The sequence below is a fragment of the Papio anubis genome, chromosome 3 (genome assembly GCF_008728515.1).
Source record: "Papio anubis isolate 15944 chromosome 3, Panubis1.0, whole genome shotgun sequence".
NCBI lineage: Eukaryota > Metazoa > Chordata > Mammalia > Primates > Cercopithecidae > Papio > Papio anubis.
Window position 1 is genome coordinate 183,006,018 of NC_044978.1, and position 23,251 is coordinate 183,029,268.

The following is a 23,251-nucleotide window of genomic DNA, read 5'->3' on the forward strand; positions in this document are numbered from 1 at the left end:
TCTTGGACTCTGCACCTCCAGAACCATGAGAAGTAAATTTCTGTTGTGTGTAAGCCAAGCATTATCTTTCTTTTTTTTCTTTTTTCTTTTTTTTTTTCTTTTTTGAGATGGAGTTTCGCTCTTGTTGCCCAGGCTGGAGTGCAATGGCATGGTCTTGGCTCACCACAACCTCTGCCTCCTGGGTTCAAGCGATTCCCCTGCGTCAGCCTCCTGAGTAGTTGGGATTACGGAATGCACCACCACGCCTGGCTAATTTTGTATTTTTAGTAGAGACAGGGTTTCACCATGTTGGGTGGTCTGGTCTCCAACTCCTGACCTCGTGATCCGTTCATCTCTGCCTCCCAAAGTGCTGGGATTACAGGCGTGAGCCACCGCACCCGGGAAAGCCGAGCATTTTCTAACAGATGTCCAAGTAGAGTAAGACAGTCTTCAACATACGCATTTTGGAGAGAGAAAACATTTACTCCATAACAGTGGTCCTTTTTGTTTTAAATTAACATCCCCGACTTTTTTTTATCTTTACCGCCCACTTGCCTCTTGGCAGGCATAGGGTTTCCCTGGGGCTGCTGTGAGGAGGCAGCACTGGCTGGGAACAGTGGGGCTGTGCGGCTGCCAGAGTCACTGTGTGCGCAGCGCCTCCTGCAGCCACGTGGCATCTTCTCCAGCAGCGTGCGCTGTTCCCTGAACTCGGGTGGGCGTCGGGAGTGAGGGCTGGGGGCATAGGGTCAGAGGCCGAGGCAACACCCTCCCTAATGCCCAAGGAACAGAAGGGCTGGGCCACGCGGAGGTTCCTGACTCCTGAGGGCAGCTGGGTGTCCTGCAGGGCAGATGCAGGGGGGCTTGGCAGCAGGCAGGCTCCCCTGGCACGACCTCTGACCTCTGCCCCTCGAGCCAACTTCCCTCCAGGCAGGAAGCCCATGAGGACAGTGAGGTCTGAGGGGAAGCTTTGGAAGGTCCTCCCACTCAGAGGCCACCAGGAGGTGGTGCTCGCGGGGACGTGGTGGCCGCAGCCCTCTTAGTACAGGTCTCTGGCGCCTGACACAGGGAGTGGGTGTCAGGAATGCGTTGTGCTGGGGTTTCAGCCCTGGCGTCCGGACAGGGCAGGGCGCTGTTGTTCAACCCCAGCTCCTGCCAGCCCAGTCGTCTCACGCTGTGAGCAGCCCAGTGGACCCGTGGCAGAGGCACAGGCACGCCACGGCCTGGTTCTCTGCGTTTCCTTGTGGGAGGGGGTTTATGTGGCTGAAGCAGGCCCTGATGTGGATGGATCTGGCCTCCCAGGCATTGAGGGAGCGTGGGGTGCACCTGCTTCCTCCACCCACATCGCCCATGGCCTCCCAAAGGCCCTGGCCTCACTCCAGGTCCTGGGGCCACCTCCAGCCTCCATGCACGCCACCTCCCAGCGCCGTCCAGACCTGGAGGTGGCCATCCCTGCCCAGATGGTGACTAGGCTGACCAGCTCAGCTGGCACGGGTGCTGCCCAGGCCCCACCCCCTGCTGCCTGGGCACACAGCCCCTGTGGCAGGTGACTCCACCCTGCTCCTGTGCTCTGCTGTGCCGGGCACCTACCTGCTGTACGCCCGTCATCCCCAGGATGCCCCACTGGCAGGCTTTCTGTGGGGGCGGTGGTGGCCCCGGCATCTCAGCCTTCAGGTTTTCTTGCATCTGCACACCGGTGGGGGAGAGCAAGCCCAGCAGACTGGGTGCTGCTGGGAGGTGGGAGGCTGCCAGGGGGGCACCAGATGCCGGGCCTTGCAACCTGGCAGTGGCTGTGGCAGCTCAGGGAAGCAAGATGGCCCTGGGGTGAGGCCGGGGGCTCAGAGGAAGGAGAGCCCTCAGGAGGAAGTGTTGGGGGAGACTGCCAGAGAGCCCTGCCACTGCCCAGTGCCCATTCAGAAGCTCAGCAGGGAGTGGGCTCGGAAGTGGGCAAGGGCACGGTGGCACTGGCCACATCCTGTCTTACAGATGAAGGGCGCCCTGGTGGAGATCATCCAACTCGCCAGCCTCGACTCGGACCCCTGGGTGCTCATGGTCGCCGACATCCTGAAGTCCTTTCCGGACACGGGCTCACTTAACCTGGAGCTTGAGGAGCAGAATCCCAATGTTCAGGATATTTTGGGAGAACTTAGAGAAAAGGGTATGTTGTGTGGCTTTAATTCATGTTGGGAGGAGGGAAATGGATCTTTCTTGAAAAGTTTTTTTCTGAAATGAATTTGATTTTTAGACTGTTACATTTTTCCATGTGTCCTGGTTCCTAAAATATTAACTATGTACACACCTTCCTCCCGTGTAAGCTGCTGCCTGGCTTTTTGCCATCTTTGAAAACAAACTCAAAACAACCCACAGGCCCCATCCTGGCTGCTGCGGTGTCAGCGGGGGGCGGGGTCGGCAGGGGGCGGGGTCGGCGGGGGGTGGTGTCAGCGCCACTCGCGGTCTCTTCCTGGTTGGCTCCATGAGGGCAGGGGCTTTGCCCATTCAGGTTGTATCTGCAGATCCTAGATTCTAGGGCCCAGAACATTCCCTGGCCCAGAGTACATGCTCAGAAATGCATGTTGAAAATATCAGCAATTCAGTTGTTTAAATGTGAACTGAAAATTGCTTAGAAAATATAGTCCCTTCGATAGCTCAGCTGGTAGAGCGGAGGACTGTAGCTACTTCCTCAGCAGGAGACATCCTTAGGTCGCTGGTTCGATTCCGGTTCGAAGGAGACAAGTGCGGTTTTGGCCGGGCTCGGTGGCTCAAGCCTGTAATCCCAGCACTTTGGGAGGCCGAGACGGGCAGATCACGAGGTCAGGAGATCGAGACCATCCTGGCTAACACAGTGAAACCCCGTCTCTACTAAAAAATACAAAAAAAAACTAGCCAGGCGAAGTGGCAGGCGCCTGTAGTTCCAGTTACTCGGGAGGCTGAGGCAGGAGAATGGCATGAACCCGGGAGGCGGAGCTTGCAGTGAGCCGAGATCTCGCCACTGCACTCCAGCCTGGGCCACAGAGTGAGACTCCGTCTCAAAAAAAAAAAAAGAAAAAGAAAAGAAAATATTCGCAAGGCTAGGCTCCGTGGCTCTCTCCTGTAACCCTAGCACTTTGGGAGGCTGAGGTGGGCAGATTACTTGAGCCCAGGAGTTCAAGACCAGCCTGGGAAACATAGCAAGAACCCATTTCTACAAAAAATAAAAATCAGCTGGGCGTGGTGGCACGCGCCTGTCCTGCCAGGTACTTGGGAGGCTGAGAAGGGAGGCTCACTTGAGCCTGGGAGGCCAAGGCTGCAGTGAGCCATGATCGTGCCACTGCACTCCAGCCTGGGTAACACAGTGAGAACGTATCTTTTTTTTTTTTTTTTGAGACGGAGTCTCACTCTGTCACCCAGGCTGGAGTACAGTGGCGCGATCTCAGCTCACTGCAAGCTCCACCTCCCAGGTTCATGCCATTCTCCTGCCTCAGCCTCCTGAGTAGCTGGGACCACAGGCGCCCACCACCACGCCCAGCTGATTTTTTTGTATTTTTAGTAGAGACGGGGTTTCACCGTGTTAGCCAGGATGGCGTCAATCTCCTGACCTCGTGATCCACCCGCCTCAGCCTCCAACAGTGCTGGGATTACAGACGTGAGCCACCGCGCCCGGCCAAGAACGTATCTGTTAAAAAAAGAAAAAACAATTTGTAGGTGGTTTTGAAGAACGTGTGTTGATGGGATGCTTGTGCTTCTCTGAGGTTCTCTCCTGCTTTGGACAATTGCCACTGGTTCCTCAGAGCCCAGACGTTGTGCCCAGCTCCTTCAAGGGCAGCACCCAGAGAGACAGGGTTGTGGGATGGAGACATCGAGGCTGCACACTCCTGCAGGGGCCCTCCTGGCCACCCCCCTGCAGGTGGCACCTCTGCCCACCTGTGAGAGCACACACACCACGCAGGTGCCTCTGGAGCAGTGGCCTGGACAGGTCCACCCCACCCCACCCCCCGCTGGTGTCTCTCAGGAGTGTCCCGCAGGCAGGAAGGCCGAGGGCGGTGAACTCTCATCTGCCTGCCTGTGCTTTTTCTCCAGGCGGGACACGTAGCCAGTTCAGGTGGGAGGTTGCCTGTCCCTGTGGGGCAGTTCCCGGGCTCTGAACCCTGGGTGACCATGCGGACTGAGGAAATGGATGTGGGCAGTTTGGATGAGGGCTGGGATTCCAGGAGAGACCACCGGCCTGGTTACCCTTGGGGATGGGAAGAGAGAAGCCCCAGATGGGAGGTCCTTCTTATGTGGGGATGGGACCCGTTAACATTTTATGTTCTAGAAGTGCCTGGAGCCCTCTGGGAATCACTGTACTATGTCCACTTGTGGTTCTCAATATCCGCGGTGCCAGACTTTTTCCAGTTTGCAGCCCTCTTGAGGCACGTCCACCTCTCAGGCGTTCCTGTTCTGAAAACGCTCCTGGGTGTTCTGCTGGAGCCGTGGGGAGTCAGTCTCTCGGGGACTGGAAAACAGCTGCAGCTCCCATGACCTAACCCTCGCCGAGGAGGGTGTGGGGCCGGGCAGCCACCAGCTCCTCTCAGCGGGGAGCTCTGTGGCCTGGGCGCCCTAACCGTCGTGTGGTTCTTACCGCGCAGTGGGCGAGTGTGAAGCGTCTGCCATGCTGCCACTGGAGTGCCAGTACTTGAACAAAAACGCCCTGACAACCCTCGCGGGACCCCTCACGCCGCCGGTGAAGCATTTTCAGTTGAAGCGGAAACCCAAGAGCGCCACGCTGCGGGCGGAGCTGCTGCAGAAGTGTGAGTGGCCACGGCCGCCATCGGGCCTTGTCTGTGTCGTTTCCACTCATAGGTTTCTTTAGGTTCTAAGGAACCAAGACTGCCCCTTCAAGATAGCGCTCTGGGCCGGGCATGGTGGCTCACCCCTGTTGGGAGGCTGGGGCAGGTGGGTCGTTTGAGCCCAGGAATTTGAGACCAGCCAAGAAACCCTATCTCTACCAAAAATAGCAAAAAAATAGCGAGGCATGGTGGTGGCGTGCCTGTGCTCCCGGCTACTTGGGAGGCTGAGGTAGGAGGATCACCTGAGCCTGCGAGGCTGAGGCTACAGTGAGCTATGATCACACCACTACACTCCATCCTGGGTGAGAGTGAGACCCTGTCTCAAAAAAAAAAAAGATAAAGTTCTGCCTGAAGGTTTTTTTTTTTTTTTTGAGACAGTCTTGCTCTATCGCCCAGGCTGGAGTGCAGTGGCACGAGTTCGGCTCACTGCAAGCTCCGCCTCCCGGGTTCAGGCCATTCTCCTGCTTCAGCCTCCCGAGGAGCTGGGACTACAGGCGCCTGCCACCACGCCGGGCTAATTTTTTGTATTTTTAGTGGAGACGGGGTGTCACCGTGTTAACCAGGATGGTCTCGATCTCCTGACCTCGTGATCCGCCCGCGTCGGCCTCCCAAAGTGCTGGGATTACAGGCGTGAGCCACCACGCCCGGCCAAAGTTTTTTGTTAGAAGTTTATTTATCACTATATTAAACTTTGTGTTCTGAAAACATGCTTTAAAAACTTCAGAATTTAAGACAGGCGTGGTGGCTTACGTAATCCCAGCGCTTTGGAAGGCCAAGGCCAGCAGATCACCTGAGGTCAGGAATTCAAGACCAGCTTGGCCAACATGGTGAAACCCCATCTCTATGAAAAATACAAAAATTAGCCAGGCATGGTGGTGCAGGCCTGTAATCCCAGTTGCTAGGGAGGCTGAGGCAGGAGAATCGCTTGAACCTGGGAGGCGGAGGTTGCAGCGAGCTGAGATTGCACTCCAGCCTGGGCAACAAGGACAAAACAGCATCTCAAAAAAAAAAAAAAGAAAGAAATCAAAAACTTCAGAATTTTAGGTTAAGGCATCTCTAATCTCTGTTACCAAATGAACTCTGTGCCAGCTGAGTCCCGCTGTTGGGCACAATGGGTGCCGTTGTGAATGGCTGGAGGGGCACCGTCCTTACTGTCACGTTGCTACCTTCTTGAGTGGCCAGTGATCTCAATTTGACTTGAAAGATATTTAATCATTTCATTTAATGTTTTCCCAAAGCACGACAAAGATTACAATAAAATCATTTTATTTTGAATGGTTACAGAATGAATATTTATAATGTACATCAATACCCCGTTTCTAGAGAATCCAAATAAAAGGCTGACAGCAGCCGTGCATGGGTCTTGGCTGGAACAGGCAGCAGCCGGGGCCCAGCGCTGTCCAGGAGGCTCCGTGCAGCCCCAGGGACACCGGGTAGCCCATGAAGGACTCTGCTGGCCCCTTGGGCCCCACCCCACAGTGGAACGCATCCCTTTTGGAGGCCAGCAGCGGCCTCAGGCTCTGCTTTGGGCACTCAGTGTCCCCTGACCCTTCAGCCTCACTGAACCAAGTCAGGAAAATCTCTTCGTTTATTTCTTCCTCATATTTTTGTGTCTAGACCATGCCTGCTGACCCTCAGCGAGGACGGCGCTCCCACTGAGCCAGGGGGAGGCCCGGGTCGTCGGAGTGGGCTAGTGAGGTCCCTCAACTCCTTCTCTGCTGCTTCCCCCTGCCGTGGGGTCCTGGGAGGTGCAGCCACAGCCACCCAGCTCCCGAAACTTGCTCACCTGAGTGAGTTTCTGACTTGTTGTAATGTGCGAGCTGGTGTCAGGCCCTGCTCGAAACAGCTGCTCATTAGAGAGAATGCAGTGTTCACGGCTCAGGCCGTCGGATGAATCCGCTTGACAGAGATGCGTTTACAAGGGCCAAGAGCTCTCGCTCTGAGGATCCCTGACACATGTGACCTCTTCCTTCCAGCCACGGAGACCGCCCAGCAGCTGAAGCGGAGCGCCGGGGTGCCCTTCCACGCCAAGGGCCGGGGGCTGCTGCGGAAGATGGACACCACCAGTAAGGCCCCCACCCCGGTGCCGCGAGCCTTGCTTTTAGGGCAGAGCTAAGAGCTTGACCTGGAGACTCGGCTCCCTGTTGGGGAGGTGGTGCATGTGAATGACCCCCAGGCAGCCGTGTTGGGAGCGCGCGGGAAAGCGAAGGCGCCGGGGCAGTTGTACCAGCTTCTCCCCTTGGGGAGCGCCCTGGGAGGGTGCGTGGGTGCTGAGACAGGAAGGCCGGGATCGGAGGACAGCATTGGCCCCTGCTTCTCTGCTGTCGGCAGCAGCTTTCGGCCTTCCCAGCTCGGGTTCTCAGCCCCAAGTGCTGCTCTTGGGTTCCGAGTGTCCCTGGGAGGCTCCGCAGGGAGGGCGTGACCGTGTTCCGCCGCCCCTGCACCCCTCCATCTGCCCTTCCTCATTTGTGCTCTCAGGGCCGGGTGTGAGCTTAAGCAGAATGGACCCTGATCACAGGAATACGGCGTGCCCCTGGGAACCATAGCAGGGCATACTCACCCCAGAGGGTGCTGGATAGTGACCTGGGGGCCAGAGGGCAGGATGGGTGCCGTCCTGTGCTGAGACAGCTGGGTGAACTTGCAGATGGGTGGTGCTGAAAGGGCAGCCTTGCAGGCACCCTCCATGCAGCCCCCGGACCAGCCTGGCTTAGTTTATTTGGGCTCCCATAATTCCACAGTGTTCACATGGGACCTAGTAGAAGGCATCTTGGGTCTGCTGACTGTTGTCCCTGCGTGGGGGGGCCATCCCCAGGTCACATTCCTGCCCACCGCAGCCAAGGTTCCACCTTGCTCTCCTCTGCCCCGCCTGGAGCAGACCCTTGTCTTTCCACCCCAACCGGGCATCCCAGGGCTGGGGCTGCACCTGCTGTGCCAGGGAGGGTGGGCCAGCTGTTGAGCAGTGTGTCCAGCCTGTCCCAGTGTGCTAACGGCATGGTCTGCCGGGCACCCTCTCTCCGGTCCTGGCACCATGAGAGCCATGCATGCCCTGGAGGGTGTGTGTGGGCACTGGTGGGTAATGGCGTAGGCCTCAGGAGCGTCCTCGGGACAGGAGGACAAGGCTTGGGAGGGCAGTCCTTGAGCCCAGGCGCCTGGCTTCGCGCCCCTGCCTGTGGAGGCACAGGAAGGAGCCAGAGCTCAGCCCCCCATGCTGGTGAGAGACTCCACCGGGTGAGATCCTGTGGCTGGGCTGGGGTGCCGCTGTCTTTGGTGTCTTGGCAAAGTGTGAGGTTGTGGCTCCAGGCACTCCCCTGCTCCCTGAGGTCTGGGATTCTGGGGGTCCTGCCCGCTGCCCGCCAGGGATTTGGCCCTTCCCCACTGCAGCGCTAGCCTAGAAGGGGTGGGATGTTCTGGGCTCAGAGGGGGTGGAGGATGTTTGCCGGTCCCTGCTGCTGGCCCTGACAGTTGCTGTCGTCCTCCAGCCCCACTCAAAGGCATCCCGAAGCAGGCGCCCTTCAGAAGCCCCACGGCGCCCAGCGTCTTCAGCCCCACGGGGAACCGGACCCCCATCCCGCCTTCCAGGACGCTGCTGAGGAAAGAACGGGGTGTGAAGGTGGGCCCGTCCCCCAGCTCGTGTGGCGCCCTGAGACCTGCCGTGCCCTGGTGCTGTCACTAAGGCAGGGCTGTGCTTGTCTTGGCAGCTGCTGGACATCTCTGAGCTGGATATGGTCGGTGCTGGCCGAGAGGCGAAGAGGAGAAGGAAGACTCTCGGTGGGGATTGGGGCCTGCGTGGAGGCGGCAGTGGGGGTCCCTGTGGGCCCTGCCCAGGTGGGGTGGGGCGTGTCCACGCTCAGCGGGCAGGGCTGTGCCCCTGTGAGGCTCCTCTTCTGTGGGCGGGCGCCTGCTTTTCTCCTCGCTCCTTGGCGGCCTCTCCTGGGAAGCTGTTTGCTTCCCTGTTGCTGCCCCGAGCTGAGCCTGCAGACGCACCTGGGCACTGGTGAGGACGCCTGTTTTGTCCACAGATGCGGAGGTGGTGGAGAAGCCAGCCAAGGAGGAAACTGTGGTGGAGAACGCCACCCCGGACTACGCGGCCGGTCTGGTGTCCACACAGGTAGGGCTCAGGGCAGCACCCCACGTCTGGCACCGCTGCAGGTGCCCTTCTTGTTCCGATTGTGGCCACTCTAGTGTGTTCTATTGGATAATATGTGTATGTACATATGTGTGCGGTTTGTATTTATGCATATATGTGTATATGAGAGGCAGTGTGGGCCGCATCCTGACATGGGCATCCAACTCAGGCTCCGAGCGGGAACCTGCCCCACGCTTGCTGGATGGGCTGCTGGGGGAGTCCTCCTCACCCCTGTGCCTCAGTGTCCCCTGTCAGGCAGGACTGGTGGAACCTGCCTTGCAGGTGGCCGTGAATGGGCACAGGACAGGCCTGTGGGGGTGCTGGGTGGTCAGAGGCCTCGGTGTCCTGGAGACCAGGCCCTGCCTGCGGGTAGGAGGCAGCCATGGGGCGCGGCAGGTGCACAGAGGCTACAGTGGGTCGTCTGAGGCCAGGGCCTGGAGGAGGCCACACTGCAGGGTCACTTGGGGATAAGAAGCTCCTTCCTTCCCGTCGCTGCGCGTCTGGGGTTTCTTTACACGAGCCTCTTCCTTTTATATCAATGCTTCATGGTAAGAAAAAGCATCACTTCTGTCCTCAGAGATGGGCAGTTTGGGCTCCCCAACCCCTCCCCTCTCCTACACAGGAGCCGCTCAGTCCCCAACTCTGCTGGGGCACCAGGAGCCAGGGGTCCCTTTGCCCAGCCCAGGGAGCTCTGGAGAGTGGCCCCCGCCTTCCTGCTGTAGCTTGGGGCGGGGGCCACAGCTTGTGGCGGTGGAGCTCCAGGTCGGGCCGTGAGTTAGCACATGCCGGAAGCATGGCCTCTTCTGGGAGAAACCTTAAACTCTGTGTTCCAGAAACTTGGGTCCCTGAACAGTGAGCCTGCGCTGCCCTCCACGAGCTACCTTCCCTCTACGCCCAGCGTGGTTCCCGCCTCCTCCTACATCCCCAGCTCCGAGACGCCCCCAGGTGAGTCTGCTGGCCCCAGTCTGGAACCAGCTGAGCTGCCCACCAGGACGTGGCCTTGCCCATGGGCGCTGCCAGGGCTGCGGTTCCCACTCCTGCATCTCTGTTGTCCCCCACCCGAGGCAGATGCCCTGCTTGTCAGCTTGAGCTCCACGATACAAACCAGCTCTTTGCCCTGCCCTGCCCGTCCTGGGCACAGACAGCTGCCCCAGGACACCGCAGGAAGGGGATGGGGCTGGCAAGGGTCTTCTGCCAGGTGACCCAACTGTTGTTGCTGGGTAGCCGGGAGGGGATCCGAGGGCCATCCCCCCTAGATGGAGGGCACTGCCAGGCTCACAGCACCTCAGGCCAGGTCCTGGGCCCCAGGGGCTTGAGGATACAGCCTTCCTCTCTTCCCACCAGTGCCTGCGGTATGGGGACCCGCTGCAGGCCAGCAGCTGGCCAGAGTCCAGACATGTTACCTGCGGGTCTGGAAAGGCCTGAGACCACTGGCCTTGCTCCTCTGACTGGGGCTTCTGGGCCTGTGCCCTGGCTGGGGGCCACAGGGAGTTCTCGTCAGAGGGCAGCAGGACAGAGAAGGGGAGCTGAGCCTGTCACCTCCAGGAGCACTAGGGTTTGAGAACAGGGTAGGGGTCCAGCCCCCTCACCAGGCCCCGGTCTACCTGCAGCCCCGTCCTCCCGAGAAGCCAGCCGCCCACCAGAGGAGCCCAGCACCCCGAGCCCTACGCTGCCAGCGCAGTTCAAGCAGCGGGCACCCATGTACAACAGCGGCCTGAGCCCTGCCACACCCACGCCTGCAGCGCCCACCTCGCCTCTGACACCCACCACACCTCCGGCTGTCGCCCCTACCACTCAGACACCCCCGGTTGCCATGGTGGCCCCGCAGACCCAGGCCTCTGCCCAGCAGCAGCCTAAGAAGAACCTGTCCCTCACGGTAGGTGTACCCCGGCGGGGCCCACAGGCCACCAGGTAGGTGGTATGGCCCTGGTCACCTGCTGTGGCATGGGGGTGCCACAGTGCCTGCAGGGGGATGCAGGAGGTGGTCCTGGTGGGGCCCTGGTACCCACACCCCTCTCCCCGCTGTAGAGAGAGCAGATGTTCGCTGCCCAGGAGATGTTCAAGACGGCCAACAAAGTGACACGGCCCGAGAAGGCCCTCATCCTGGGCTTCATGGCTGGCTCCCGAGGTGTGTTCATTAGGCAGGGTCTGGGGGTGCACCGGGCCGGGTGGGGGGCGGGCTCTTTGGCCCCAGACACCCACCCAGAAGCTCCTGCTCTCTGCAGAGAACCCATGCCAGGAGCAGGGGGACGTGATCCAGATCAAGCTGAGCGAGCACACGGAGGACCTGCCCAAGGCGGATGGCCAGGGCAGCACAACCATGCTGGTGGACACAGTGTTCGAGATGAACTATGCCACGGGTCAGTGGACACGCTTCAAGAAGTACAAGCCCATGACCAACGTGTCCTAGGGCCACCTGCCTCACAGCTGGCCCTCACTTGGGGGCTCCAAGGGACGATGGCTTTGCCGGCTTAAATTAACCAGACAGCGGACACCTGGCCCACGAGGTCCCCCAGCCACCGCCCTGCTGCTGACCCAGCCTGTTTTAAGTTCTAGATGCATTTCTCTGGGGTGTTTTGGGCTTATTTTTAAATTTTTAATATGGGTTCCTTTTTGTGTGATTTAAGACACTTTTTGGACTCAACGTTCCATTTTTGAATGTAGTAAATTAACCAAAAAAGTTACAACTTCCTAATTTTAGTGACAGCTCTGCCTGTTAGCCTCTTACTTTTTAAAATCTTTTCTATTTTCCTCGCTGGGGCAGTGCCCTTGGCACGGTGGTACTGGGGGTGGGGCAGGGACACCTGACCACACCAGAGTGTGGGAGACGGCAGGCCTTGTCCCCTGCCAGTGCCTGCCTGGGAGTTTTGTATTCATCTTTTGTACAGTTGTGGACATTTAAGACAGTATTTGGGTACCTATTTTCATTGTAAAACTATCTGAACCATTAAAGTTTAGCTTTTCTAAAGAAAGCCACCATAGCTGTGTTTGGGGCCAGCTTGTCCTCCCTGCTCCGGGGACCCAGTCCCTCCCTAGGCGGCCGTCAGGATGGGGTGGTCCAGGGCTGGGGGCTTCCTAGGACACCCTGGCCCACAGGGTGAGGAACAGGTAGGGTCAGCCCTCGGGGCACTCCCTTGACTTGGCTGCGGGCCTGGGGACCACCTGGCTCAGTCGACTGCAGGGGCTGCGGGACAGCAGTGGTTCCTTCTCTCCAGACCATTTCGCCTTCAATGGGAATTTGGGAAGCAAATTATTTCTGAAAGAAGAAAGCATTTTTCCAAAGTCAGTTACGCCTGCTATTTCCAGTATTTGTTATACTTCCCAAGATGGCGCTGCCTCTCCCCAGCGGGTCAGGTCAAAGGCAAAATGACACGGTCAGGACAGGGAGCCCCACCCATTGGAAGCATCAGCGCCACGCCCGATGCTTTGCAATTCAAAGTAACTGGAAATAAAAAATCAAACAATCCCATGTAAAATAAGTTAAGAAAAAAAGCCTTTACAATGTTTTTAATACAAAAATACTCATACACAATTTTCCAAACACAGCTTTCCATTTTAAATGCTATTTTCCCCCAACTGGCAAGTCTCAAATCTCTATTTCAGTATATCCCCCCCAAAAGTGAATTTCAAGTTTTTAAGTCTAACTATCAAACCTGGTGACAGCACCCAGTATTCCTAAAAGGAATCTGACCTTATATTGTATGAAGTTTAGACACCAATAGGCACATTTAAGTTTGTATTTAATTTCTGACAGGGCATTTCACACCTCAACAGGGTCTGGTGAGGCCGTGACACCCCATGGACACAGCATTTTACTCTACTGACTAACAGTCATCAACTACACTCATAGGATCAAGATATTTGGCAACTGACAGTCATTTGCATTAACTTGAATTATAAAACAGGTTTAATTCTTGAAAATAAGGTAGTTCTGGAAGATGGGCACTGCGCACACCGGGGTTTAGAGGTCAAGACAAACACCACGAAGGGAACCCAGACAGCCGCGGACGGGCGTCACCAAAAGAAAGGCTGGCCTGAGGATGGACAGCTGGGTTCTCACTTCGGGTGCCTGAAGAGTTTCCCCCACAGGTGACCACGTTTTAAGCTGCCCAATCGGACATATCCCCTGTGACCACACGCGGGTGGGTATGGGTTTAGGTGCAGATCCTGGTTTCGGATGCCAAGGAATCCTGAGGGATTGGGGCAGTTTTTGTGTTTTGCTTCACATTAATGACAAAGAATTGGAAGCCGATGATCAGGAAGCCACCGCATCCTCAACAAAGCTGGGCAGGGCCGGGAGCCAACCACACCCACAGTCACAGCTGGGGGCCTGGTCAGCCACAGTGGAGAGAAGCCCTGCAAGCTCAGGGCTGCTACCCCAAAGCCTGGCTCCACCGAGTTATCAACGGGTATTCTAGAGACATTCAAAGTTAGTGTTATTTGCTCATTAGTTTAACAGGTTTTGGAAAGGGGGAGGAACCATATTTAAAATTTTTGCAGTATTTCCTTCAGAAAGATCATAAAATAATTTGGAAGTATTATCAAAGCGATTAAAAGTCACAATATTTCACTACTGTCAAACACAAAAATAAGTTAATATCTGCTCCCCAAAGTGCACTGCAAAGCCGATTCTGATGTTTTGACGTAAGCATTATTAGTCCCTTAGCTGCCACAAAGGATCTTTCGGGCAAGTGACAGCGAGGCCCCAGAGCCTTAGACTCTAAAGGCCAGGGCCACACGTATGTGGGGACACTGCCCGGCCTGTCCCTATAACAACCTTCCAAGTTAGGGCATAAGGAGCATAAATCTATGAGCCAATCCAGTATTTTCTTAGGACAATTTGAGAGAAGTTAAGAGTCTGAACTGGAAAGCACTCCCACCCCATCTTAACCAGCGAGTGCACCTCAGAGGCCACGGCCACACAAGCAAGTCAGTGGCCTCTCAGCTCGTTTCCCCTGGGTCCTCTGTGTAGTTAACTTTGCTGCGGACTGCGATGGGAGAAGGGACAGCCACCAGTCAGTGAAACTTCCAGTCAGTGCTCAGGGAGGCGTGGGACCCTGTAGGCCACACACCCCAAACCCCACGCTTACAGGTCACAAAACCACAGAGTAGCTAGTCTCAGGTCCAAAGACACTGCAGTTTACCAAGGCATAAAAGATGCCACAGAAAATTAACAGGAGCCTCAGCAGCAGTTTTCAAGGGGAGTTTTGTAAACTTCTCTGCAATATGGATGTGTCCTCCTTAGGTTATTTTAAGAAAAGGCCATAAAAAAGCACCTGCTGCTGAATGTTCTCTCCCTCCTCCCTCCCAGACAAGCAGCCCCTCAGGGCACGTGGGCAGAGGCACACACCGTGCCCCCTTCTCAGGGTGCTCCAAACTTCCCAGGGTCGAGGATCCCTCAAGAAAGAACCAATTCTTACAACATACGTAGTACTCAGATAGGTCTCACTTTGTAGAACTGGACCTTTTAAAAACTAAAGCGAAACCTCACAGGAAAGTGGGTGTCAGACCTGGCCTAGACCAGTGCCCGTGACACATGGGCGGGGCACGCACACCTGCCAGGCAGGCCTCCACCCCCACGACCACACCTCTGAGTGGGTGCCCTGGCGGAGGGCGACTGATCAGCAGAGTCTGCGTCTTCCATCAGCAGATCCCGAGTGCTGACATGGAAGCCACTCTGGGTGGCAGGAGGGCTAGACTCTGGGTCTCTCTGTAGACCCGCGTGCTGTGGTCCCTGGGGCCTGCCGCGCCCTGCGGGGCTCCCTAAGTTGTCACTTCCTGTGCTCTAAGCGGACTGTGGTCTCAGGCCCTGCGGAAGTCACTCCTTTCGCCATGGAACTCAGGGTCGCATCAGTAAAGACACATTTCAGTCGGTGGTGATTTGTGAAATAGGTTTAGCAAAAATATATTGAGAATAAAAATCAGAAACTGGTAAAGAAAAGCCAAATGAAAAAAATATACAAAGTTCTCCCCCAAATGTTGATAAGAACCTAGCGAGTTCAGAAGATAGGCCCAGGTGAGACGCGGCCCAACCCGGCCAGGCCTCGAAAGTGCTCCGCGGGAACTACACGCTGAAGTGGACGTGTTATTGGCATTTCATTCAAATCCACGAGGAGAAAAAACGACGGGAGGAAATCTTACAACACCATTGCTGCCACCACCTGCGTGGCCAGCTTCTCACTAGGATGGAAAAGAAGCATTTCTGAGGAACAATTCACATTAGTACAAAAAAATGATACAGCCATTTCCAAAGAGCAGAGTAATGATCACAATGGCGGTTTCGAGGAATCCAGGGTCAGTCCTCACACGGGCCTTACCCGGCCTCTCCTGAGTGGCGACGGCGCTGAAAGCAGAAGCAGAGCAACGCGAAGCCGAGTTTCTAGCGACCCTCGGGAAAAGCCTACGCTACACATTTCAGAGGAGATTAAAACATTCCATATGCCAATTAACTTTAACCTAAAAAAATAAGAGTGGGAGGGAACCTTGACATTCTGAGAAATTCAAGTGTGGCGGTAACGCTGAGGAGTGAGGCTGTTTGTCCAGGAACGCTGAGCTGGGCTCAGACGGTCATCAGTGCAGACGCAGCAGATGCTGCTGAGGATGGCTCAGTGGTGGGGAGGCGCTCCCTCCCGAGGAGGCCTGTACGTCTGTGTCCTGGCGGCTCGAGCTGGGTCCTCTGGGCCAGTTCATGCTCGCCCTCTCCCGCAGGCAGGGCCGGCCGCCCTACACCGCCCGTGGATCCGGCCAAGCTGCCGCCTGGCGCTATTTGCCCTCCGTGACTCTCCGCCAGCCCCTCCGCCGCCGCCTCTTCCCCTTTGGCTTCCCTGGCTCTGGCGGGGGCTTCTCAGTCTTGGTGCTTCTGACCGATGCCGCCCCTAAGTCATGCTCACAGCAGTAGGACCGCCCGTCCGGGGTGCAGCTGAAGGCTGTCCCGTCCTGGTGCTCCTTACAGAATGAATTGGGGCAGAAGTGGCAAAATGAAGTTGAAGGTTTGCCACACACGTCACAATGATGCCAAGGACATTCCCACTTCCCTGCAACAGAACACAAGATATGAGCACACAGAAGTGACGGAATCACAACTTAAACTTTCTCACGGTTGAAGATGACTTACGACTGTCAGGTCAAATGAACACAAATTAAAATAGTGCTGGCTCCAGCTAACAGGATGGGCAAACTGTCTCCACTGCAGTCCGGGCAGGCTCCCTGGCAGGGCCTGTTGACTCCACAGTACCTGCCAGGCCCCTAAGGACCACCTGTTAACGTCTCTATGTTTCAGCAACTGAGAGAGGAGCTGTGCCGGGTGCAGGAGTGTCCCCCGGCCCCGCGTGGACAAGCAGGGGCTGCTTTGCTCATTTTCATGCAACCTGCCCTCTCCCAAGGGACTGATTTTCAACTTGGGTATTCATCTTTCTGGCATGACTCTGTAAAGGCTCTGTCAGGTTAGGGACCACCCTCTCACACCCATGGCCAACACTTTATCGTGTGTCATCTTTACCATACAAAAGTGTTGTTTTTCACACAAATATCCGAATTCTTTTTTTTTTTTTTTTTGAGATGGAGTCTAGCTCTGTCACCCAGGCTGGAGAGCAGTGGCACGATCTTGGCTCACTGCAGCCTCCGTCTCTCGGGTTCAAGCGATTCTGCCTCAGCCTTCCAAGTAGCCAAGATTACAGGCGCCCGCCAGCACGACCAGCTAATTTTTGTATGTTTAGTAGAGATGGGGTTTCACCATGTTGGCCAGGCTGCTCTCAAACTCCTGGCCTCAAGTGATCCACCCACCTTGGCCTCCCAAAAGTGCTGGGTTTAGAGGCATGAGCCACCATGCCTGGCCTGGATTTCCTTTTTGTAGTTTTTTTGGTTTGGGATGGAATCTTGCTCTGTCGCCCAGGTTGGAATGCAATGGCACTATCTCGGCTCTCTGCGATCTCGGCTCACTGCAACCTCCGCCTCCCGGGTTCAAGCATTTCTCCTGCCTCAGCCTCCCGAACAGCTGGGATTACAGGTGCCGGCCATCACACCAGTCTAATTTTTGTATTTTTAGTAGAGACAGGGTTTCACCATGTTGGTCAGGCTGGTCTCGAACTCCTGACCTCAGGTGATCTGCTCACCTTGGCCTCCCAAAGTGCTGGGATTACAGGCGTGAGCCACCGCACCCGGCCTCTTTTTGGTTTCTTGTTTTGGGTAAGGGCCTTTTAATTTTTCTTCTGTGATTCCACAGTCATGAGCCCCATGGCGACACACTGCAAGATTGTAACGGAGGCGGCTGTACCCTTAGGTGTGAGCCATGATGTTTGTGCAGCACCAGAGTCATCTCACGACCCATTTCTCAGACTGTCTCATCACCAAGTGGAACAAGACGCTACTGTTTCCCACTGGCGCCTGTCATCTCTGAAATGCGTGGTGCTGGAAGGTGGAGCCCACTCTACTTTCCTTCAAACGGAGCCAGATCTGCAGCTCGTCAACCAGCGGCGCCTCCTGGTGCACAGGTGTCTCTGGGGACAGCCTGCCCTGCGCATCCAGGACAGGGGCTCTGGGCCCCTCCATTCCCAGTGTAGTGCAGCTAGGCCAGACCCTTCTGGGCTGCCAGGGAGACGCAGGTGCCGGGGCTGCTGTAGAGGCCTTTCTCCTAGGAGGGGCTTTAGTTCCCAGGGCCGCCTCCTTCCTGGCCGCCCCGCCCCCACAGCATGGATGAGAGCCCCAATTCTGCAGCTGGGCCTCGGGCTGCCTGAATCCCTCCTGGAGGTTCCAGGGGCTACCCCGTCACCACATATCTTCTCTGCTCGATGCAGAGATCTAGAATGTGCGGCTGGTGGAACAAAGAAAGGCTCTGCCACCCTGGATCAGGGCCTTTGCTGCATGAGTGCCTGATGCGCCTGCACCCAGATGAGGCCTGGTCAGCAGGAGCCACCATCAGGTGCCTGCCACACAGACACAGCCCCAAGCCACCATGAGGCTGCACACCCACCGAAGGGCCGCTTGCCAAGGCCCAGGCAGGACAGGTGGTAGGCCTTGGTGCAGAACTTGCGGTCACACAGCACCAGCTGCCCGCCGTCGCCGCAGCGGAAGCACTCGTCCTCTGACTGCCGCTTCCCTTCCCCTTTTGCTCTGCGCCGCCTGGTTTTCTTCTTGGTCTTTTTGCCCTTTTCCTCTGAAGAAAGGGTCGCTGAGGTCTAGAGTCAAGAATTAAGCACAGATCACCGGAAAGAATTACACAGGCTGAAGCAAACAGAGAGGGCAGAAGAGCAAGTTACAATCCGGAAACTTCAGAGATCTCTGCAGGTGCCCAACACAAAGAGGGGAGGAGAGGAGTGTCCTCCCCGTGCTCCCCAGACATCCTTAGACTCACTCAACTCAGCGTGAAAAAGCTGAACAAAGACGACGACTAGAGTGAGTTTTGTTGGAAGCCTGCAATGATGCATCTCAGCAGCATCTCAGCAGACACGCAGCTCCAGGATCTGCTGATGGGACCCACGAGCAAAGGAGGCCACCACAGGCGTCACAGTTCCCGCCCACCACCCGGGGTCTCCTCACTGGGAAATTCCACAGGCACGTGCCCTGTGGGTGGCAGTGACCTGAGGGCAGTGACCATCCTCAGCAACAAGGCTGAGGACAGACGCCGGCTCAGGGCCGAGCTGGTGCCACTGTCAGGCTTTCAGGCCCAGGTTCTACACAGCACAGGGAAGGGGTGCAAGAGTGCCCCCCCAAATCTCTGTCCTTCCTAGAACCTTGGAAGGTGACTGTATTTGGAAATAGGGTCATTGTCAATGAGATCTGTTAAGATGGGGGGTCACACAGTAGTAGGGTAGGCCCTAAGTCAACAGGACCAGTGCTCTTATAAGAAGGTCAGGTCAACAGTCATGTTCGCAGGGAGAACAGTTGGGCGGTGCTGCCACAAGCCAAGGAGCAGCAAGGGCTGTGGCCGCCACCAGGAATGGGAGACAGGCCTGGGAAAGAGCCTCCCGAGGAGGCTTCGGAGGGCGCACAGCCCTGCCCACACCCTGACTTCAGACTTCTGGCCCCCAGAACTGAGAAACAATATGCTCCTGTTAAGCCCTGCGTCTGTGGGGCATTGTTCTGGCAGCCCCAGGAAACACTCGCAGTGAGGAACTCTTAACAACTGGCCTTTGTTGAGAGGCACTGTTGTGCCCTGCTTGGGGAGCCATCCTCCCCAGCCCACAGCAGGGACCTCGCTCCCACCTGTTCAGCAACAAGCCAGCCTGGAGGAGGCCACTGTTCACGGTGAGGCACATGTCTCCAGGGGTGTAAAATGCCAACACAAAGCCTGGGCGGAAGGAGGGCATCACAGCCTTACCTTTGGTCTGTCCCCGAGGAATCCACTGCAATTGGAGGCTCCACACCGACAGACCGTTTTTTCATTGCCCAAACAATCGAGGTTGTAGTTAAAAGTCAGCTCCGTCCCTGGGAGGAGCAGACAGACACCGAATTGGAAACCCCTGCCTGTCTCTTCCAACGCTAAGGGCGTGCATTAGGTCAACAAAATGCTCTGTTATTTTCGTATCTGTACTGGCTTGATCCATGGCCTTTCAATTTTGTTTGGCAAAAGACATTCAAACCAAAAGAGACTCCACATTAGCACCCATCTCCCCCAGAGCCTTTCCAGTCCAGCCCCACGCAGCTCGCAGCAATGGCCACTCTGCCCCCATAGCCGGAGTCCCACACAGGGTCTGGAGCTTGTAGCTGCAGGAATGCCGCAGACGGCAAACAGGCCCACGCGAGTGTCCCCATAGCCAGGAGCCCCACGCAGGGTCCCCACACAGGGTCCCCACGCAGGGTCCCCACAGCTTGTACCTGCAGGAATGTCGCAGACGGCAAACAGGCCCACGCGAGTGTCCCCGTTCACTGTCCACTTGAGGGTCTCACAGTTGGGCTGGCAGCTGTGATTCATAAATCGAGAGTAGTTTCCTTTGGGGCCAGCGTCAATTATACGGTCCTGGAAAGTCAAGCGATATATGAGATCAAGTGTTAGCAATCGTGTTATTTTTAAAGGGAATTTTCACCATCATAAGGCACACTGAACAAGTTGTGTTCCTTGTTGTACTGAAAACCGTGGTGCCCCGTGTCCACTGAGACAGGACACCCCCAAACCAGTCCTCTTTCTCTTGCTCACAGAGGACAGGTCAGGACCACATGGAGAGGACCGAGCCTTAGTGAGCGCCCGGAAGGACAGGACAGGGAGCCGGAGCTCCCAGCATCCTCCATGATGGCAAACAAGGGAGCTAAGGTCAACACCAACAGCCTAGCCGAGTGGCACTCAAGGACAAGAACAAGACTCACCCTGGCTGGGTGTGGTGGCTCATGAGACCTGCAATCCCAGCACTTTGGGAGGCTGAGGTGGGCAGGAATTTGAGACCAGACTAGCCAACATGGTGAACCCCCATCTCTACTAAAAATACAAAAAAATTTAGCTGGGCGTGGTGGTGGGCGCCTGTAATCCCAGCTACTCGGGAGGCTGAGGCAGGAGAATCACTTGAACCCGGGAGGCAGAGGTTACAGAGAGTGGAGATTATGACATTGCACTCCAGCCTGGGCAACAAAAGCAAAACTCCATCTCAAAAAAAAACCTCACCCAACCAAAAAACCAGCAAGGGATGCAAAGAAACAATTCGCAAAGAGCAAATACAGGCAAAGGTGGAGAAATGCAGATCAAAGTGACAGTGAGCTCTGACTTTGCACCCATGGCGCTGATGTCACGTTGGCTGAGATGAGGGGGTGGCCACAGGGCTGTCAGGAAGGCTTTCGAGACAGCAATCTGATAAAGAGCCCTGGGAATCACAAATGCAAGCACAATGTGGCCTAGAACTGACCCACTGAAATCCAGGTGCCTGGAGGCCAAAGGCAGGAACTGGAGACAATATATCCACCCAGCAGGGGACGGACAGCCCCAGCCTCCACCCGAGGAGCCACCAGATCCACCACACAACCGCGTGGGGGAAAATCAAAAGGCCACATAAAGCATAATAGTCATGTGTTCATGCAAAACCACGTGTGTGAATAGAGATAAATACAGGCATACGGACATCTATAAGCTAGCTGTCTCATGGTCCCAGGAAGCAGTAGGCTTCGGAGTCACTATTCACACGCCACCTCTGACACACCTGCCCATGCACCCAGCCCTGGTGCAATCTCCCAGGGTGCCCCTGTCTGGGACCGCTGGCCCCCTGTCCTTTCTACATACCCACACAGGCCATCCCTTTAAAACCAGAAATGGTACCAGAATGTGGTTTTCTGCAAGGCGCTTTTCACAATAATGAAATACACTAATCAACCCAGAGTGCCACTCTTCAACACCTGCATGACACCCCCTAACACAGAAGTGGGGGTGCTCATCCGCCCTCTGCAGATGCTTTGTCACGACGCGCTGAGCCGTGGTGCTGACGTGCACATTGGCATGCACATCACTTCTGCAGGACACCAGGGACAAGGACAGCATGGGGCATGCACCTGGGACATGCCACCAAAGCCAACAATGACAACCCCAGCCTCTGACGCCTGGCAGCACCATGTCTAACCTACATTCCTACCATTACCAGCAGGGCCCAGTGCCACTTCCTTATCAGGCCAATTTTCATCTGTGGGTTGCCTGCCATGTCTTGACCCTGTTTTATTTATCTTAACTGATTTTCAGATAGGTGTTCCCTAGATATTCCAAACATCAGACCCCTTTATAACAATGTGTTGGCCGGGCACGGCGGCTCACACCTGTAATCCCAGTACTTTGGGAGGCCAAGCATCACTTGAGGCCAGGAGTTTGAAACCAGTCTCGACATGGTGAAACTCTGTCTCTACTAAAAAGACAAAAATTAGCCAGGTGTGGTGGTGTGCACCAGTAATCCCAGCTACTCGGGAGGCTGAGGCAGGAGAATCACTTGAACCTGGGAGGCAGAGGCTGCAGTGAGCTGAGATTGTGCCACTGAACTCCAGCCTGGGTGACAGAGTGAGACTCTGTCTCCAAAAAGAAAAAAAAAATGTGTCAAAACCTTTCCCATCGCTTCCCAGCTCCCAAGGGAATCTTCCCTGTGCAATGCCTTTTCTCACAAAGCTGCAACTATTTTACCCTTTTGCTTCATGCATTTTCGGTTTGCTGAATAGTTGCATGCAGCTTTTCCCACCACACAGATTATAACATCCATCTCCCCCTCTCCTAGCTGTTAATCCATCTGGAATTGGCCTTCGTAAGTGGTGTGAGGGGAGGCATCAGTGCGTGGTACGTGGGCTGCCCAGCCCTGGCTTTGGCCACACTCCCCCCGGCCATCCACCTGGGTTTGGGCCCCGCTGGAGTCACAGGAACACCATGGGGAGCACTGTCACCCCCAGGGGACGCCCACCTTTCCTACAGTAAGGCTTCAAGATAGAGCACTGGCTAGACCTGCAGATCTTTCCTTCTACGTGGACTCTGAAGTTGCCTGTCCAGATATATTTAAACGTTTTTGCTATTTTTATTGCACTTACAACGAGCTTGCACCGGGGAAGATTTCCACCCTCACAGCCTCTCCTTTCCCAGCTGGGACATAGCCCGTGTCACCACTCGTCCATGTCATCTCTCGTGTCCTTCAGTGACACTGCCAAACTTTCCAAAGAAGCCTGCTGCATTCACATACATGCATCAACACTCTTTGTGGCTCTGCATACATGAGGAGGGTAGAGGAAAACGTGTGGACCTGGCCTCTCTCTGTTGTCACTACAGCTCACATGAGGCCATCACCAAACACAGCCGTCTCATTCTCCAAGAGACACCATTTGCCTCTTGCTGCTTTGCTGCAGCCTTAGGGGGGACAGGAGCGGCATGAGCGTCCTGACTTATTTCTTTCTTTTTTTTTTTTTTTTTTGAGGTGGAGTCTCTCTCTCTCGCCCGCGAGAGTGCACTGGGGGCGTATCCCCGCCCCTTTCGGTGCCCGAGCCGGGTTCACGCCATTCTCCTGCCTCAGCCTCCCGAGTAGCTGGGACTACAGGCGTCCGCCACATCGCCCGGCTAGTTTTTCGTAATTTTTAGTAGAGACGGGGTTTCACCGTGTTAGGCAGGATGGTCTCGATCTCCTGACCTCGTGATCCACCCGTCTCGGCCTCCCAAAGTGCTAGGATTACAGGCTTGAGCCACCACGCCCGGCCGCGTCCTGACTTATTTCTGAACCGGCCACAAGTGTCTGGCTCACCAAGCATCAGCTGGCAGCCGCTGATGTCCTTTAGCAAGGTAAGCATAGTTGTAGTCCTGGTTTCTTGGGAAGTTTTCGTCAGGAATAGGTTTGAATTTTCTCAAATTATCTTCTGGTGTTCATGAAAATGACCCTGGATTTGTTTTCCTCCTTTACCTACTGACAGGGTT

The 23,251-nt window shown here is 55.9% G+C and overlaps 2 protein-coding genes and 2 non-coding genes across 9 annotated transcripts in view; 2 read left to right on the plus strand and 2 right to left on the minus strand.

The window, feature by feature from the left end:
* The window catches only part of NELFA (negative elongation factor complex member A), a 28,819-nt gene extending 16,931 nt beyond the window's left edge, over nucleotides 1-11,888 (plus strand). The window contains exons 2-11 of the mRNA XM_009201229.3: nucleotides 1,963-2,134; nucleotides 4,581-4,742; nucleotides 6,758-6,847; nucleotides 8,261-8,391; nucleotides 8,480-8,549; nucleotides 8,801-8,889; nucleotides 9,741-9,852; nucleotides 10,518-10,783; nucleotides 10,936-11,035; nucleotides 11,133-11,888. Of these exons, the coding sequence (XP_009199493.1) occupies nucleotides 1,963-2,134; nucleotides 4,581-4,742; nucleotides 6,758-6,847; nucleotides 8,261-8,391; nucleotides 8,480-8,549; nucleotides 8,801-8,889; nucleotides 9,741-9,852; nucleotides 10,518-10,783; nucleotides 10,936-11,035; nucleotides 11,133-11,317 (1,377 nt within the window). The 3' untranslated portion in view covers nucleotides 11,318-11,888. The remainder of the gene's footprint in view (nucleotides 1-1,962; nucleotides 2,135-4,580; nucleotides 4,743-6,757; nucleotides 6,848-8,260; nucleotides 8,392-8,479; nucleotides 8,550-8,800; nucleotides 8,890-9,740; nucleotides 9,853-10,517; nucleotides 10,784-10,935; nucleotides 11,036-11,132) is intronic.
* TRNAY-GUA lies at nucleotides 2,612-2,704 on the plus strand. The gene is made up of 2 exons: nucleotides 2,612-2,648; nucleotides 2,669-2,704. It is a non-coding gene; the product is annotated as a tRNA-Tyr (tRNA).
* A 495-nt stretch (nucleotides 11,889-12,383) lies between the features above and the next one.
* Nucleotides 12,384-23,251, minus strand: part of NSD2 (nuclear receptor binding SET domain protein 2) — a 113,385-nt gene continuing 102,517 nt past the window's right edge. For 3 of the 6 annotated variants that reach the window (XM_031664788.1, XM_031664787.1, XM_031664789.1), the window contains exons 19-22: nucleotides 19,720-19,861; nucleotides 19,223-19,329; nucleotides 17,876-18,080; nucleotides 12,400-15,941 (exon numbers count right to left, since the gene is read on the minus strand). In XM_031664788.1, the coding sequence (XP_031520648.1) occupies nucleotides 15,670-15,941; nucleotides 17,876-18,080; nucleotides 19,223-19,329; nucleotides 19,720-19,861 (726 nt within the window). In that variant the 3' untranslated portion in view covers nucleotides 12,400-15,669. Of the gene's footprint in view, nucleotides 15,942-17,875; nucleotides 18,081-19,222; nucleotides 19,330-19,719; nucleotides 19,862-23,251 lie in introns of all 6 variants that reach the window. The other 3 variants (XM_031664790.1, XM_031664791.1, XM_031664786.1) reach the window with 2 other exon arrangements.
* LOC116274339 lies at nucleotides 19,962-20,086 on the minus strand. Its single transcript, XR_004182965.1, has one exon.